Source organism: Tachyglossus aculeatus, chromosome 19 (genome assembly GCF_015852505.1).
Source record: "Tachyglossus aculeatus isolate mTacAcu1 chromosome 19, mTacAcu1.pri, whole genome shotgun sequence".
In the NCBI taxonomy this organism is placed as follows: domain Eukaryota; kingdom Metazoa; phylum Chordata; class Mammalia; order Monotremata; family Tachyglossidae; genus Tachyglossus; species Tachyglossus aculeatus.
Window position 1 is genome coordinate 7,001,062 of NC_052084.1, and position 17,372 is coordinate 7,018,433.

The 17,372-nt window shown below is 48.4% G+C and overlaps 2 protein-coding genes across 5 annotated transcripts in view; one reads left to right on the forward strand and one right to left on the reverse strand.

Annotated features, from left to right (window-relative positions):
• Positions 1-14,574, reverse strand: part of CNIH3 (cornichon family AMPA receptor auxiliary protein 3) — a 124,527-nt gene extending 109,953 nt beyond the window's left edge. Inside the window, exons 1-2 of the mRNA XM_038761299.1 lie at positions 14,503-14,574; positions 11,066-11,208 (exon numbers count right to left, since the gene is read on the reverse strand). The gene's annotated coding sequence lies outside the window, so the exon portion shown is untranslated. The remainder of the gene's footprint in view (positions 1-11,065; positions 11,209-14,502) is intronic.
• An 85-nt stretch (positions 14,575-14,659) lies between these two features.
• Positions 14,660-17,372, forward strand: part of WDR26 (WD repeat domain 26) — a 45,023-nt gene continuing 42,310 nt past the window's right edge. For 2 of the 4 annotated variants that reach the window (XM_038761291.1, XM_038761292.1), the window contains exon 1: positions 15,089-15,558. In XM_038761291.1, the coding sequence (XP_038617219.1) occupies positions 15,128-15,558 (431 nt within the window). In that variant the 5' untranslated portion in view covers positions 15,089-15,127. Of the gene's footprint in view, positions 15,559-17,372 lie in introns of all 4 variants that reach the window. The other 2 variants (XM_038761294.1, XM_038761293.1) reach the window with 2 other exon arrangements.

Here is a 17,372-nt window from a genome sequence, read left to right on the forward strand (position 1 = left end):
CAAAGTAAGCACTTAACAAATGCCATTAAAAAAAGAGTTGTGCTGGTTGAACTTTCTAAGAGAGCAACAGGCTCCTAGCATAGCTTCTGTTACCTACATAAACTGTGTGTTTCGGTAACCTACCTGAGATGATGAACAAATATACTGAACTTAAGATATCTGGCTGTATCTTTGTTAGCTATCTATAGCTGTTGTTTTCTGTGCCAACAGGCTTGGTTGGAGCTTGCTAATGGAGTTTGAGTAATAAAGTATTGAGTCTGGGGTAAGTAGAGTCTGTCTCTTGCTCTCATCCTAGGATCCCAGACTATTATAGCCCAATGCATGCTAAAAGTCTTCCACAGTAATGAAAGTGGTGGACAAAAATAAATGTTAAAAAGCTTTTAGGGACTTCTGGCACTGGGGAAACCACCCTTTTTATCTCCTTCAACCTCTCTTCCAAAATACCAATCCAGAGAGAGGCCACTGAGCTTTCCTGAAAATGCTCCACAGTATCTCAGCAACAAGCTTGGCTCTGTCTACAAACTGTAGCTCAGGAAGCACAGCAGAAGATGGGTTTGGGCCTTATAGCCCCAATAGGGAAGTCTTAGCACTTTTCAGCCTTGTTCTCCAATCTTGTCTGAGGTCTAGGGTGAGCGAGGTTGGGAATCCAGCCCCAAAAGCCATGGGGATGAAAACAATAGCTTTGCCCCCACAACTGGAAATCCATAGGGATAACGGCCCTGTGGCCACCACTGAGTTGGCAGTTAAGAGAAGGTTGGAATAACAAGCATATTAAGGATGAGAACAGTGCCACAAACTCTGGTTCCATAAAGGCATGATGGAGCAGTCCTAATTTTAGTTGAAAAATGGGGTAGTTATCTACCAATCTCCCCATCAAGGCCCAAACTCTTTAAAACCTTTTCACACCTGATACATTAGAGCTTCATTTATTGACCTTCAGGGATTTTGCATTACCAAAAATCAAGGTGCAAGACCTATCTTTTCAATTGGTAAACTTGGAAGAAACAGGGAGCCACATTCTAGTTGTCACTATGACATTTGTCACCATCTGCAGTCCCCTCTCCCTCTTGGAGCAGGAGCTGAGCAGCCAAAAGACTGTAAAATAAGATAAAGCATCAACATGAGAAGCAGTGGAAAGACCTGAGTTCTAATCCCTGCTCCACCACATGGTCTGCCGTATGACCTTGGGCAAGTCACTTTACTTTTCTGTACCTCAGTTACCTCATCTGTAAAATGGAGATTAGGATTGTGAGCCCTATGTGGGGCAGGGACTGTATCCAAAGTGATTAGTTTGTATCTACACCAGCAATTAGTAGAATGCCTGGCTCATAGCACTAAACAAATACCATTTAAAAAAACCCCACAACTTTAAGGGAACAGGGTAGGCTGCGAATGAGATCAAGTTCCTCTTCAGTACATAAATGTCATTGATGTTTTCCCTGTGAGCCTAGAACTTAAACCCAAAGACGCTTGGTATCTTTTGATATGAATTCTATTTGCACGGTGTTTTTTCAAGAGAGTAAATCGAGGACTGACTTCTTCGAATGTGGACTTGGAATTATTAGTTTAAAAATTAAAATCAAACAGCATTATTTGTCAAAAATCCAAATCAAATAGGCCATTTCAATGCATTCATCTAAATTTAATAGTTCTCCAGTACTGAATTTAGACATTTCTATAAAATGTCAGGTCACTGCCAGTCGAATTAGGTTGCACAAATTTTTTGCATAGTTTTCTTGGATTTGTTCATCACTGACTGTTAACTTGAATTATTTACTCAATATTTTACCATACGTTATTCTTCCTTGTTGCTGGAGTGCCATAGGAATGCATAACTCTCTAGACAAGTTAAATAGCAGATTGGAACTGAGAATCAGGAAGGATACCCAGAAGGGCATAGAATCTAGTGTCTACACAGGGACTCCCCAGGCTATTAATTATGCATCTCCTCTTAAAAGTTAATAAATAGGGATGTCATTTTACCATTCATCCTCTTGCTGAATTTAACCAACAGAAAGATAGCCAGAAAAGAAGGAGGGAAATGGACCTGAATCAAGAACATGAGGGACACAGATAGTGGAGCAGGGAGAGAGGGTGGAGAGGAGTCAGAGATAAAAATTATTTGAGGCTGATAAGAGAGAGAGAGAATAACAGTGGCAGACTGAGCGATTCAGTAAATGAAGTGAAAAAGTGAAGAAGGAAGTAAAACCAAAAAAAACGGTGGTGGGGGGGGAGTTATAAAGAGGTTCAGTAAGAGAAATGGGAGGAAAGTCCAGAGAGGGCAAGATAAGAGGCTTCCTGAAAGAACATGATTCAACAGGACAGTGTTCGCCAGAGCCCTGCCTCTCTCCAAGCCGCCTCCGTGACGGCATGGTCGGCTGGCTGGAGCATTGCGCAGGGTACTGTAGAGACTGTGAGCCCGCTTTTGGGTAGGGGCCGTCTCTATATGTTGCCAACTTGTACTTCCCAAGCGCTTAGTACAGTGCTCTGAACACAGTAAGCGCTCAATAAATACGATTGAATGAATGAATGAACAACCAAGGGATAAAACAAAAAGAAATACATTTCATTTCAGTCTAGCTTCAAGGAGGCTCCTTCTCCCCACAAACCCTTTACTGAAATGGAGTTCATATTACCAGTCAAACAGAGTCGACTGGGATAGTTTTGATCTTTTACATGATCAGAGAACTGGGAAATAGGCTCCCTGGTAGCTGACCTCCTCTATGTCCGGAGTGGGCAATTATTTAGGTCGGCAGGTCACTCACAGAATTTTCCAAACCTTACGAGGCTCGCACACAAGCTTCTCTGGCAGCTCTGGTTGCTATGGCCGGGAGTGGTAGGGAGAGACAGTGGGGGTAGGGAGTGTGTTTAAGAAGTGTAAGTGGGTGTTCTGCCCCACAGCAGCTTCACATCGCACATGTAGTCAGTTATCCCCACTCACCACCGGCCCCAGCATGGCCAGTGGTCCAAGGGAATGGCACAGGAAGGGATTGTTGACAGCATCCAGGGTAGGCTTCAGCTAGTTAGTACCTGCTGTATGTGAAACTACTTCCTTTTCCTCCACGGACTGTTGGCCAGAGTTAATCACCTATCCCTGCTCTGTACAGCATGGCATAATGGGTAGAGCACAGGCCTATAAGAGAGTCAGAAGGGAGTCAGAAGGTTGTGGGTCCTAAACCCAGCTCCGCCACTTGTCTGCTGTGTGACCTTGGGAAAGCCATTTCACTTCTCTGTGCCTCGGTTACCTCACCTGTAAAATAGGAATTGAGAATGTGAGCCCCATGTGGGACAGGGACTGTGTAAAACCCAATTTGCTTGTATCCACCCTAGCGCTTAGTACAGTGCCTGGCACACACTAAGTCCTTAACAAATACCACAATTATTATTATTATTATACAGATGCAAGGTATTCCAGCAGGCACAAGATTTTCTGAGCAAAGGCCAACAATTTTGAGTTATGAGTCAATCAAAATCATAATTATTGAGCACTTACTGTGTGTAGAGCCCTGTACTAAGCATTTGGGAGACTACAAAATATCAGAATTGATAGACACATTCGTTCCTCCAACGAGCTTACAGTCTAGAGAGATAGTATTTGTTAAGCAATTACTATGTGTCAGGCACTGTTCAAAGCAATGGGGTAGATCTAAGCTAATCAGGCTGGACACAGTCCATGTCCCACATGGGGCTCACAGCCTTAGTCCCCATTTTAAAGGTGAGGTAACTGAAGCACGGAGAAGTGAAGTGACTTGCCCAAGGTCCCACAGCAGACCAGTGGCAGAGCTGGGATTAGAACACAGGTCCTTCTGACTTCCTGGGAGACAAAACCAGCAAGCCAATAATCCATCATCTCACAGATTCCCTCTCTATAAATCTACAGCTATACCACTTCTTACCAAACCCTTGATCTTTGGTCAGTACTGACCCAATCTGGGGCTCCCTTTGGATGATGATGATGATAATGATATTTGTTAAGTATTTACTATGTGACAAGCACTGGGGTAGATGCAAGATAGTCAGGTGGGACGGGGAGAGAGAACAGATAGCGAATCCAGATTTTACAGATGAAGACACTGAGGCCCAGAGACGCTAAGTGACTTGCCCCAAGACACACAGCAGGTTAGCAGCAGAGTCAGGATTAGAACCCAGGTCTTCTGACTTCCATGCCCCACACTCTTTCCACTAGGCCATGATGCTTTCTCTGGGGTGTCCAGAGCATTACTGAGTAGAAAGAACAAGGGCCTGGGAGTAGTAGGTGCTACTTCCAGCTTTACCCCGATCTGCTGGGTAACCATGGGCAAGTCACTTAGCCTACCCGAATTTTCCTGAGCATCAATAAAATGAGAGTGAGAGACTTTCTCCCTGTCTCGGCCTGGGAGCCCCACATCTAATTATCTTGTACCTACCTTCGTGCTTAGCACAGCGCTTGGCACTGAGTAAGCACCCTATACACGCCATAATTATTATTTTATTGGCAGTAGACCCCAGGGCTCCAGACAGCCTCAGAAAAAGTAGGCCCAAGAATCTTAGGGGGCTGTTCCTAGGGGCCAAGTTAAGTTTTGGAGTTCAGAACCACCTGAAGTCCATAATAATCTTGATTTTTTATGTAGTGATTTTCTATATAGTGATCACGTTACTATTCATTTTGGTCCTCACAATATTCCTCTGAGATAGGGAAAGACAGATATCACCAGCCCCATTTTTCACCTGAGGAGACAGGAACAGAAAGGCTAAGGGACTTGCCCAAGGTCACACAGCAGGCCAGTGGCAAAGCAAGGACTCGAACTTGCACACTGCCAGCCCATAGAACTGTGCCCAACCTCTCCTCCCTCACCCTCCACCTGAGAGCATTCCCAGGGGACCTCAGGTCCAAACAATCCAGACACCCTAAGCGTGCTAGCAGGCCTGTCGGCTCTGTGAAGGATTGGGTTTCCACCTCTACAAGAACAGCGTAGGCAACATCAGGCCCTTCCCCGCTTGCAACTGCTAACCATTCTCGGATGGAAATAACACTGAACACTGTTTAGTTGACTAATTCGGACTTCCAACAGTGGGAATCTCAAGAACCCGTCGGGCCCAATCTATTCCGTTCTTGGACTCCGCTGAATCTGCAATAGGAGTACTAAGACATGGTGCTACTTCTGTTCAAGATCGGACTGAAGGAGACCCCAGCAGAGCGACTGCACAAGGTGATGAATGTCTTGAGTTCCCCAAGTTTTATGTCTCATTTTATAATTTTTTAATTTTAATTAACTTCACATCCTGAAAGAATTATTTTGGAAAAATATTTTATGGAGGATTTTGTTTTTAATTTTTTTTGGAAGACACAGCAACATGGAGAAGCAGCATGGCCTAATAGAAGATCATGGGACTGAGAGTCAGAGGACTTGAGCTTTAATCTCAGCTCTTCCGCTTGCCTGCTGTGTGATCTTGGGCAAGTCACTTAACTTCTCTGTGCCTCGGTTTCGTTATCTGTAAAATCGGGATTCAGCACCTGTTCTTCCTCCCCCTTAGACTGTGAGCCCCACATGGGGCAGGAACTGTGCCCTATCTGCTTATCTTGAATCTACCCTTGTGCTTAGTGCAGTGCTTGGCACCTAACAGATGTTTAACAAATAACACAGTTATCATTATTATTATTATTATTTTTATCCTAACTATATACAATCTGTTCTCCTGTAATGTGGGGGTTATGTTCCTGACGAACCCTGCATTAAGGAAACTTTTGCTATATTTGTACAACTAGTTCTTCAGACACTGCAACTACATTCTATCCTGTCAGATGCCCGCTGTGGGAAGAACATTCCCTAATTCCCTAGCAGTGTTCTATAGGAAACACATAGAGGAAGCATATGTTGTAGAAGACATCAGTGTATTTTCAGAACATGAAAAGATAAAAGAGCTTCAGCTTTCTTTTTAGATTTTGTCCCAAAAGGGCCTTATTTTTTTCCCGGAACAGGGCTCCAAAAAAGTTTATACTGAACACTAAATAATAATGATGGCATTTGTTAAGCACTTACTATGTGCAAAGCACTGTTCTAAGCGCTGGTGGGACTCTAATAGTATTAACTGGTTCACTTTTGAGAAAGAGTCCAGATTTTGTTTGAAATCATATGAGTTGAAGCACCTTGGACTGTTATTTATCAAAAAATAAGCTTTTCCCATCTTTGTTTATGCTTGCCTTGGGAAAATGGAAATTCTTTGTTGTTTCCTGCCCATCAGGGCTAGACTAGCCACTAGGATGGCTACCAAGAAAATTCCAGTGGGCTGGTGACAATGTTAATCACTGCCCTTTTGGACCACTCTATTCCCAGACACTCAGCATCTCCTTACTTGCTCAGACCTTGGTTTCAGCAAGGAGAATGCTTGGAGCCATTAAGAGAATAGTGGGAGTACGGAAAGGGATTTCTCTCTTCCTACCCTTTTCCTGCTCTCCTCTCCTCTGTTCTTGCTCCTGAGCATTCATAAGGAGATTTTCCAGTAATGATTTTGGAACCAGTCCAGCCCTCCTTCCCGTGACTCAGGTTTTGTTTTGGCTTTAGATCATCCTGTAGCTCACTCACTCCTAAATGAGTGCTGAATGTCCATGACATGAACGGAATGTTTGGAAAAGACTCTCAATGTGAATGAGCCATGAAAGATGTGCATGGAGTGGTAGTTAAAAGACTAGGCCGGAATGATACGGTCAGATCTCTCCTAAAGAAAGGAGCGTACCCATTGGTAGGTGATCTGAAAAATCAGCCTGTAGTAAGTAGAACCTTGTCAAATTCATGGGTGCCTCTCCCAAAGGACACAAGAAAGTGGTTGAGAACCCAAACTGGGGCAAAACTCAGGAGATTTGAAACATCCAAATCCCCTCCAAGAGCCAGAAACAGAGGAGCAAAGATGAGAAACAGAGAGACATATTGCCACTTGGAAAAACCTGAAATCCTGAAACCCCTCTCTGCCTGAGATAAAGACATGGGAATCAGTCCCAGAGATTACTAAAGGAGAAATAGAGTTCTGCAGGGGGGTTCAGACAACCGGTCTAATTAATAATGCAGTGACTCCTATTTACCCGACATGATGGAGATGGAATTGGATTGGTACCAATTTTATCAAAGTCCTTGAACTTGTCAGTATCTTCCCTCTCTTTCCTCTCTTTCAATTCCCATATTCAGCCAGTCCCCAAATCCTCCAAAACATTTCCAGAAACTTCCCCTTCCTCTCCACCCAAACAGTCACCAGGCTGGCCCAGGCACTTATCAAGGTCAGGGGTTCTAATTCTGACTCCATCACTTGTCTGCTGTGTAACCTTGGGAAAGTTACTTAACTTCTCTCTTCTTAATCCCTCATCTGTAAAATGGGGATTAAGACTGTGAGCCCACGTGGGACAACCTGATTACCTTGTATCTGTCCCAGCGCTTAGAACAGTGCTTGGCACATAGTAAGTGCTTAACAAAAACCATCATTGTTATTATATCCCAGCTTGACTACTGCATCAGCATCCTCCCAACTCTCCCCATCTCCAGTCTCGGGCAGAGCAGTCACACTGCCAGGAACTTTGTCCTGCCACCCGAAAGACCTAAATTGACACCCTATAGTGCCCTGCGTTTAACCAGGATGATGAGTGAACTCCTTACCTACTACTGCAGTAGCAGGGAGACAGAGGAGGAAGAAGAGAGGGAGGAAGAGGAGAAACAGAAGGGAGAAGAGAAGACTGCCCACTCTGCTTTCCCCCTTCTCCTCTTTCTCTTTGGCAATGGCACGCGCAGCCACCCCCAAGGGTGAAACGACTTTTGGGGCTGTTTGGGAGATTCTACTACTTGCACAGCCAGGCGGCCAAGAATATCCCCGTTGCCACAACCATTATTGCCCAGTTCAGATAGTAGGTGCTCCAGTGGCTGCACTGGTGGCTGACAGGACTTCCAATCCCATGGCCATAGCGGAGCGCAACCTTCTAGGTTATTTCAGCAGCAGCAGTAATGGCACTTACTGAGTGCTAGGCTAGTACTGCAATAGGAGCTTGGGAACCCACAAGAGATGCAAAAAAAAAAACACTGCCCCCCTCAAGAAGCTTACAATTTAATGGGGAAGACACAAGTGGATACAAAGTTGCATATCTAATACAGGCAGTCCTTCAACTTCTGACACAAATGGTTCCTGAAAACTGCATCTTAAGAAAAAAATGTTGAAACCAATTTTCTCACAGGAGATTGTTACAAATGGGGGAACCAAGGCCGGAACCAAGGTCAAGCACCCTTTTTGTTTTACCATAATTATTCTGAATAAACCACTCAATCCATGATAAATGAAGAATATTAGCTACACTGATTTATATTAAATCTGAGCGGTTCCATGATAGGGAGGGTATTCAACTTCTACTTCACTGGAAATAAAATGGACAAATTAACCTTCTCAGTGATCGCCCCCGGTGATCAGGGGACCCTCGACTTCCCCTAATCTGCCCTTCTGACCTCTTTGAACTTCCTCCCCTTTCCCCCATTGTGGCTTTTAAAATTGCTCCAATTTCCCCAGAGCCTTTATGCATTGAAGCAGTGTGGATTAGGGGAAAGATTGTGGGCCTAGGAGTCAGAGGCTCTGGATTCTAATCCAGGCTCTGTTGCTTGCCTGCCGTATGTCCTGGGGCAAGTCACTTTACTTCTCTGAGTCTCAGTTTCCTCAACTCTAAAAACAGGGATTCAATACCTGTTCTCCTTTCCCCTTAGACTGTGAGCCACACACGGGACAGGGACTCTGCCCTACCTGATTATCTTGCATCTACCCAGTGCTTAGATCAGTGCTTGACATGCAGTAAGCACTTAGCAAATATTATTATTATTATCATTATTATTGCCCTCCACCCCATCCCACAACTGGAGCTAATGCTCTAAAAGAGGCTAGTGTTTTACAGCTGAAGCAGAGTGTATATTTAGAAAGGCTGAATGAGCCATTCATCATAATTTGTACCCCCTTAAAAGGGCAGTTTGCATGTAGAGAGTAAGCAGATCCATACCAAAGAAAAGAGCAAATAAACGCAGTTAGATAGGTGGATAGATAGGCAGGTAGCTAGATAGATGGATTCAGTCACTCATCCATTCAATCGTATTTACTGTGCGCTGACTGTGTACAAAGCACTGTACTAAGCACTTGGGGGAGTACAACATAGCTACAAACAGACACATTATCTGCCCACCACGAGCTTACAGTCTAGATAGCTAGACATGAGTACTATAAATGACCGATGGAATGACCAGGAAAGTGGGGATTAATCAGAGAACCTTTTGGAGAGAAGATATAGTATCTTAGATGGACTTTGAAGGAGGTGAGCCATGTGGATTAGCAGATTTGCAGCAGGAAGGAGTCCCCTAGGAAAAAGCCCAAAGGTTAGCTCCATTGAGAGGAGGGCTTGGGTCTACCAACTATACGGTACTCTCCCAAGCAATTAGTACAGTGCTTTGCACAGAGTGCTCAATAAATACCACTAATTGAGAAAGGGCCAGTTATGATGGAGACATATTGGCCACACTGGGGTGAAACAGCAGAAGGGTGGTGTAGGGTCCAGTATCCAGAGAGCTAGGTCAGTTGTATTTATTTAGCACTTACTGTGTGCAGAGCACTATACTAAGTTCTTGGAAGGGTACAATACAGCAGTATACAGACACATTCCCTGTCCACAGTGAGCTTACCCTTTCTTCTTTCTCTTTCTCTCCTCTTCCCTCCCATCTCCTCTTCTTTCCCCTTTATCCTTTCTTTGTCCTGTTCTCTCTCTCTTTCTCTCCATTTTTCCTGTATCCTCCCCTTTTTCAGCCACATCCCTCCTCTGCCTTGGGCCCAAAGGGATCTAGTCACTTTAAGTGAACAGTGAGTAATCCTCGCCTCTTTTAAATTGGGTACTTAAATTTTCCATCGTGCCCTCGTTTTCTCATTCGTTTTAAGTCTGGTACGCTTTTGGTTTTACTGTTTTACACTGCTGTATTCTTTTGGCCTTTTGACTCCATTTGTTGTACTTCCAGGCTGTTCTAAGGACTCAAAGTTTTGGCTTTGCAGAGACTCCACACATTCTGGGTTTGGAGGATAAATTATTTATTCACTTCTGGTAGTTTTAGTTTGGGGAGGTTACACGTGTGCTTGCACTTGATAAACTAAGAATACTGATAAAGAGTAGCCTGAAGTGAGGAGGGAGCTACAGAGGCTGGGAAATGCACACGGTTTATTTGGGGCATTGGGATTTTAAACATTGAGCTTGCGCGTGTCTCTTAAACCCAATCCCTTTCCTCTTTCATCTTTTTACTTTTGCTAAGGAAGTGTGAACCCTACTTCCAGATATCTTAGAGTTGGGCCCTTTATGAGATTATAGACGTTGATCGGGAACCCATCCTCAGCTGGGTCTGCGGGGCTATCACATAAAGTCCAGTATAAATGTTAACAACAAAAACAGTAACCATACTAAGGTTGACAAAAGGCAGGGAGCTAACAAGGATCTTTGAAGGTGTTTACTACCTAGTAATTCAGGCTCTGCTGGATAGAGTGATGGTGCACTCTGACCCTTATGCAGATGCTAGGTCTGTCTCCATCGAATCAAAACAGCCTAAGTGAGTCACCTGGCAATTACAGTCGCCACCTTGAAAGCATATTCCGGAGATGAGGTACAAATATAAGTCACCGAAAAGTCCTGCTCCAGTGCTTCTTCCTCTTCATTTCTCCTAGTCCCTTGAGTCGCTTCATAAACACCTCTGTAAACCTCAAATGCCACACAAATTTCTTACAGAAATACTTCTGGTCATCAACATAACCAAAGACCTCCTCTTGTGCCCCAAAGATCGCAGAGTTATAAACAAGGTATTAGATGGAAAATGCTACAGCCCTAATTTGTTTTCAGAAATGAACTGGCTAAGTAAGGCTCCCTCATTTATTCTGGGCAAATCTCAATCCAAATGTCCTTCAAAAACCCAAGTACAAGTCAGGTGGCTACTGATGGCCCTCATTAAATACCAAGCAAAGAGACGTGTATGAGGTCACTCATGATGCCACTCAGGCTGTTTTGTAGCAGTTTGCTGATTTTGTACAACCCTCGAACACTTACCTGGAAGGTGGGGTGGGGGGGCTCCTGAGCCCCTCATTTGCTCCAGAGCCTTCATGTTTCTGTCCCAGTTCCAAATGAATTCTAGCACCATATCCAAGCTACAGAAATCAGGGGCAGGAGTTACAGCAGAGGGAGGTGAGGGACTGAAAATTAAAAAAAAAAAATAAAATAAAATAATATATATATATATATATATATATATAATAAAAGTATTTTGTCCATATATACGATTAATAATATCGGAACTATTCAGGGGATAGACCATCTGAAAGTCAGACTATCTGGTATAAAATCTAACAAATGCCTGATACATATATATATATGTATATAACATATACATATATGTATATAACATATACATATATAATATGTTATTATATATATGTATATATATACATATATATACACACACAAACACACATATATGATATATATTGTACCAAAATCCCAAACTATAATAATAATAATAATAATGATAGCATTTGTTAAGCACTTACTATGTGCAAAGCACTGCTCTAAGCACTGGAGCACTGTTCTAAATGCTGGACTATGAACTGTGTGTCTTTATACCTATCAACTAATTTACTGAATTAAGGTCAAACCTAAATCTGTGGGTAGCTATCTGTGTAGAGATTGTAAATTCCATATTCACATATTTCCATATTTCCAAAGTTACATATTGTGTAGAGATTGTAAATTCCTAACACCGTCATCTTTTATAACCATATTCCTAGCACAGTTAGGATACGCTGATACACACAGCATTTTGTACATGAAAAAGCCCACTTGCTCAGTGTTTAATGTAAGTACCTTTAGGTGTCGGGGAACACAAAATTTGTAAATATGGTCTATCTGCCACACATATATAGACATATACATCTGGAATGTCAAACTAGAACAATAATAATAATAGTGATGGCATTTGTTAAGTGCTTAATATGTGCAAAGCACTGTTCTAAGCGCTGGGGGATACAAGGGGATCATGTTGTCCCACGTGGGGCTCACAGTATTAATCCCCATTTTACAGATGAGGTAACTGAGGCTTAGAGATGTTAAGTGACTTGCCCAAAGTCACACAGCTGACAGTTGGAGGAGCCAGGATTCGAACCCCTGACCTCTGACTCCAAAGGCTGTGCTCTTTCCACTGAGCCACGCTGCTTCTCTTCTCTGTCTCTTGTGACAACTGTCGCGAGCGTGGCTCAGTGGAAAGAGCATGGGCTTTGGAGTCAGAGGTTCTAATTCCGGCTCTGCCACTTGTCAGCTGTGTGACTTTGGCCACGTCACTTAACTTCTCTGGGCCTCAGTTACCTCATCTGCAAAATGGGGATTAAGACTGTGAGCCCTACGTGGGACAACCTGATTACCGCTTAGAACAGTGCTTGACACATAGTAGGCGCTTAACAAATACCATTATTATTACTATTATCTCCTCCAAGAGGCCTTCGTTTCCCTGGCTCACTCTCTGCTTCTGCATCATCTCTGCACTTGGATCTGTGACCTTTGGACATCTGCTTTTCTCCCCACCCTCACGGCACTTATGTAAGTATCTTCAAATTATATGTTATCAATTATCTGTTCATATTACTGTCCATCTCCACCTCTAGACTGTAAGCTCACTGAGGGCAGGGAAGGTGCCTGCCAATTATGCTGCAGGGTACTCTGTCAAGTGCTGAGCACAGGGCTCTGCGCCTAGTAACAGATCAATAAATCCCACCGATGGGTAGGCTGACCCGTCATAGGCCACCCATTTCCTCCCACCTATGGAATCTTTACAGTCCTCTTTACCTCTTCTATTTCCAAAGTATCCCACACTCCTCTCCTGGGCCAGTCCGTGCAGGGCCAGTGTACTCTGTCAAGCGCTGAGCACAGGGCTCTGCGCCTAGTAAGAGATCAATAATTCCCACCGATGGGTAGGCTGAACCGTCATAGACCACCCATTTCCTCCCACCTATGGAATCTTTACAGTCCTCTTTACTCTGTCAAGCGCTGAGCACAGGGCTCTGCGCCTAGTAACAGATCAATAAATCCCACCGACGGGTAGGCTGACCCGTCATAGGCCACCCATTTCCTCCCACCTACGGAATCTTTACAGTCCTCTTTACCTCTTCTATTTCCCAAGTAGCCCACACTCCTCTCCTGGGCCAGTCCGTGCAGGGCCAGGGTACTCTGTCAAGTGCTGAGCACAGGGCTCTGCGCCTAGTAACAGATCAATAAATCCCACTGATGGGTTGGCTGACCCATCATAGGCCACCCATTTCCTCCCACCTATGGAATCATTACAGTCCTCTTTACCTCTTCTATTTCCCAAGTAGCCCACACTCCTCTCCTGGGCCAGTCCATGAAGGGCCAGGGTACTCTGTCAAGCTCTGAGCACAGGGCTCTGCGCCTAGTAACAGATCAATAAATCCCACTGATGGGGTAGGCTGACCCGTCATAGGCCACCCATTTCCTCCCACCTATGGAATCTTTACAGTCCTCTTTACCTCTTCTATTTCCCAAGTAGCCCACACTCTTCTCCTGGGCCAGTCCGTGCAGGGCCAGGGTACTCTGTCAAGCTCTGAGTACAGGGCTCTGTGCCTGGTAACAGCTCAATAAATCCCACCAATGGGTAGGCTGACTTGTCATAGGCCACCCATTTCCTCCTACCTATGGAATCTTTACAGTCCTCTTTACTCTGTCAAGCGCTGAGCACAGGGCTCTGCGCCTAGTAACAGCTCAATAAATCCCACCGATGGGGTAGGCTGACCCGTCATAGGCCACCCATTTCCTCCCACCTATGGAATCTACACAGTCCTCTTTACCTCTTCTGTTTCCCAAGTAGCCCCCACTCCTCTCCTGGGCCAGGGTGCTCCGTCACACGCTGACCATAGGGCTCTGTGCCTAGTAACAGCTCAATAAATCCCACTGATGGGGTAGGCTGACCCGTCATAGCCCACCCATTTCCTCCCACCTATGGAATCTATACAGTCCTCTTTACCTCTTCTATTTCCCAAGTAGCCCCCAAGTAACAGCTCAATAAATCCCACCGATGGGGTAGGCTGACCCGTCATAGGCCACCCATTTCCTCCAACCTATGGAATCTATACGGCCCTCTTTACCTCTCCTATTTCCCAAGTAGCCCCCACTCCTCTCCTGGGCCAGGGTCCTCTGTCAAGTGCTGAGCACGGGGCTCTGCGCCTAGTAACAACTCAGTAAATCCCACCGATGGGGTAGGCTGACCCGTCATAGCCCACCCACTTCCTCCCCCCTATGGAATCCATACAGCCCTCTTTACCTCTCCTATTTCCCAAGCAGCCCCCACTCCTCCCCTGGACCACCCCGTGCAGGGCCACCCCCCCCCCCCTCCTTGGCCTCCCCCAGGAGGTGAGTAGGCCCCCCCCTTGGAGACTGACCCCTGTCGCCGGGGGCGGGTGGCAGGCCCCCTATAGGCGCCATACCTGCCACCGGAAGTGAGTGAGGAGGGCAGTATAGGCATTTCCTGTGACGCGGCTGCCCGGACTCCATTAGGCAGCAGCCGGGGGAAGACTCAACAGAGCGGGGAGCGGAGCGGAGCGGAGGCGGGGGCCGGGGGCTGCCTGGGCGACCGGGGCCGACCCCCCTCCCCGGGACCGACCAGCCCGAACTGCCTCCGGGAGGGGGAGGGGGACCAGGGCCCGGATCCTCCTCCTTTCCACCACCACCACCACCACCTCCTCCTCTGTCCATCCTTCTTCCCCCTGTCCATCCATCCGTGCCCCCTCCTCGGCCCACCGGCTTCCCACCACGGCCTCTCTCGGCGAGGAAACTCTGGCCTCCGCCTCCTCCTCCTCCGACTCGGACGCCGGCGGAGCCTCCCCGCCCCCGCGGAAGAAAGCCCGAGCCTCGGCGGCGGAGGGAGCAGGAGAGCCCGGGGCTTCGACGGGCAGAGCAGGCCTCTCCCCCCCGTCCTCCTCCTCCTCCACCTCCTCCTCCTCCTCCTCCTCCGTGGTGGTAGTGGTGGGACTCCCCGCGGCTGCTGCTGCCGCCTCCCCTGCCGCCGCCGCCCTCCACCGAAGCGGCGGCCCCAGCCTGGTCGGCGGCACCATGCAGGCCAACGGGGCAGGAGGAGGAGGAGGAGGAGGAGGAGGCCCAGGCCCAGGCCCGGCCCAGCCCCAAGAGCTGGCCTGCCTCTCGGCCCACAACGGGGAATCCTCCTCGTCCCCCACCGGGGGGGACCTGGCCCACGCCAACGGGCTGCCCCCCGCCCCCAACAACAGCAACAATCTCACTGTCAATAACGGGGTGGCCAACAACGCCGCCCCCTCCTCCTCCTCCTCCTCCTCCTCCTCTTCCTCCGTCTCCCCCAACAACAACAACAACGCCGCCGCCCCCTCCTCCTCCCCCTCCTCGGCCGCAGCCGCCGCCGCCGCCGCCTCGGACCTGGGCAGCAGCCTGAAGAAGAAGAAGCGGCTCTCCCAGTCGGATGAGGATGTCATTAGGCTGATAGGACAGCACTTGCATGGCCTGGGCCTCAAGTAAGTAGCCCTAGGCCCGGCGGCAGGGGGACGGGCCGTCGGACTTGGAGGGGAAGGGGAGAGGGGAAAAGGAAGGCCTTCGGCCTGGAGGAGGGACGGACAGATGGACAGGCGAAAGGATGGGGGGCGCAGACAGATCCACCCTCCTCGGTCCTTCTTTTCCCGCCCCCCTCCCACCGTCGGACGTGGAAGGGAAGGGGAGAGGGAGAAAGGAAGGCCTTCGGCCTGGAGCAGGGATGGACAGGCGAAGGGATGGGGGGGTGCAGACAGATCCACCCTCCTCGGTCCTTCTTTTCCCGGCCCCCTCCCACCGTCGGACTTGGAGGGGAAGGGGAGAGGGAAAAAGGAAGGCCTTCGGCCTGGAGCAGGAATGGACAGGCGAAGGGATGGGGGGCGCAGACAGATCCACCCTCCTTGGTCCTTCTTTTCCCGCCCCCCTCCCACCGTCGGACTTGGAGGGGAAGGGGAGAGGGAAAAGGAAGGCCTTCGGCCTGGAGGAGGGACGGGCAGATGGACAGGCTAAAGGATGGGGGGTGCAGACAGATCCACCCTCCTCAGCCCTTCTTTTCCCGGCCCCCTCCCACCGTCGGACTTGGAGGGGAAGGGGAGAGGGAAAAGGAAGGCTCGACAGGCGAAGGGATGGGGGGGCGCAGACAGATCACCCTCCTCGGTCCTCCTTTTCCCGGTCCCCTCCCACCGTCGGACGTGGAGGGGAGAGGGAAAAGGAAGGCCTTCGGCCTGGAGGAGGGACAGACAGATGGACAGGCGAAGGGATGGGGGGTGCTGACAGATCCACCCTCCTCGGTCCTTCTTTTCCCGCCCCCCTCCCACCGTCGGACGTGGAGGGGAGAGGGAAAAGGAAGGCCTTCGGCCTGGAGGAGGGACAGACAGACAGACAGATGAAGGGATGGGGGGTGCAGACAGATCCACCTTCCTTGGTCCTTCTTTTCCCGCCCCCCTCCCACCGTCGGACGTGGAGGGGAGAGGGAAAAGGAAGGCCTTCGGCCTGGAGGAGAGACAGACAGACGGACAGGCGAAAGGATGGGGGGTGCAGACAGATCCGCCCTCCTCGGTCCTTCTTTTCCCGCCCCCCTCCCACCGTCGGACTTGGAGGGGAAGGGGAGAGGGAAAAAGGAAGGCCTTCGGCCTGGAGGAGGGACAGACAGATGGACAGGCGAAGGGATGGGGGGGTGCAGACAGATCCACCCTCCTCGGTCCTTCTTTTCCCTCCCCCCTCCCACCGTCGGACTTGGAGGGGAAGGGGAGAGGGAAAAAGGAAGGCCTTCGGCCTGGAGGAGGGACAGACAGATGGACAGGCGAAGGGATGGGGGGTGCTGACAGATCCACCCTCCTCAGTCCTTCTTTTCCCGCCCCCCTCCCACCGTCGGACGTGGAGGGGAGAGGGAAAAGGAAGGCCTTCGGCCTGGAGGAGGGACGGACAGATGGACAGGCGAAGGGATGGGGGGCGCAGACAGATCCACCCTCCTCAGTCCTTCTTTTCCCGCCCCCCTCCCACCGTCGGACGTGGAGGGGAAGGGGAGAGGGAAAAGGAAGGCCTTCGGCCTGGAGGAGGGACAGACAGATGGACAGGCGAAGGGATGGGGGGTGCAGACAGATCCACCCTCCTCGGTCCTTCTTTTCCCGCCCCCCTCCCGGCCTCGATGATCAGTCGGGACCCGAACCCGACGACAGATCAATCAATCGTATGTATTGAGCGCTTACTGTGTGCAGAGCACGGTACTGAGCGCTTGGGAAGGCCAAGTTGGCAACCCAGACAGTCCCTACCCAACAGTGGGCTCACAGTCTAGAAGGGG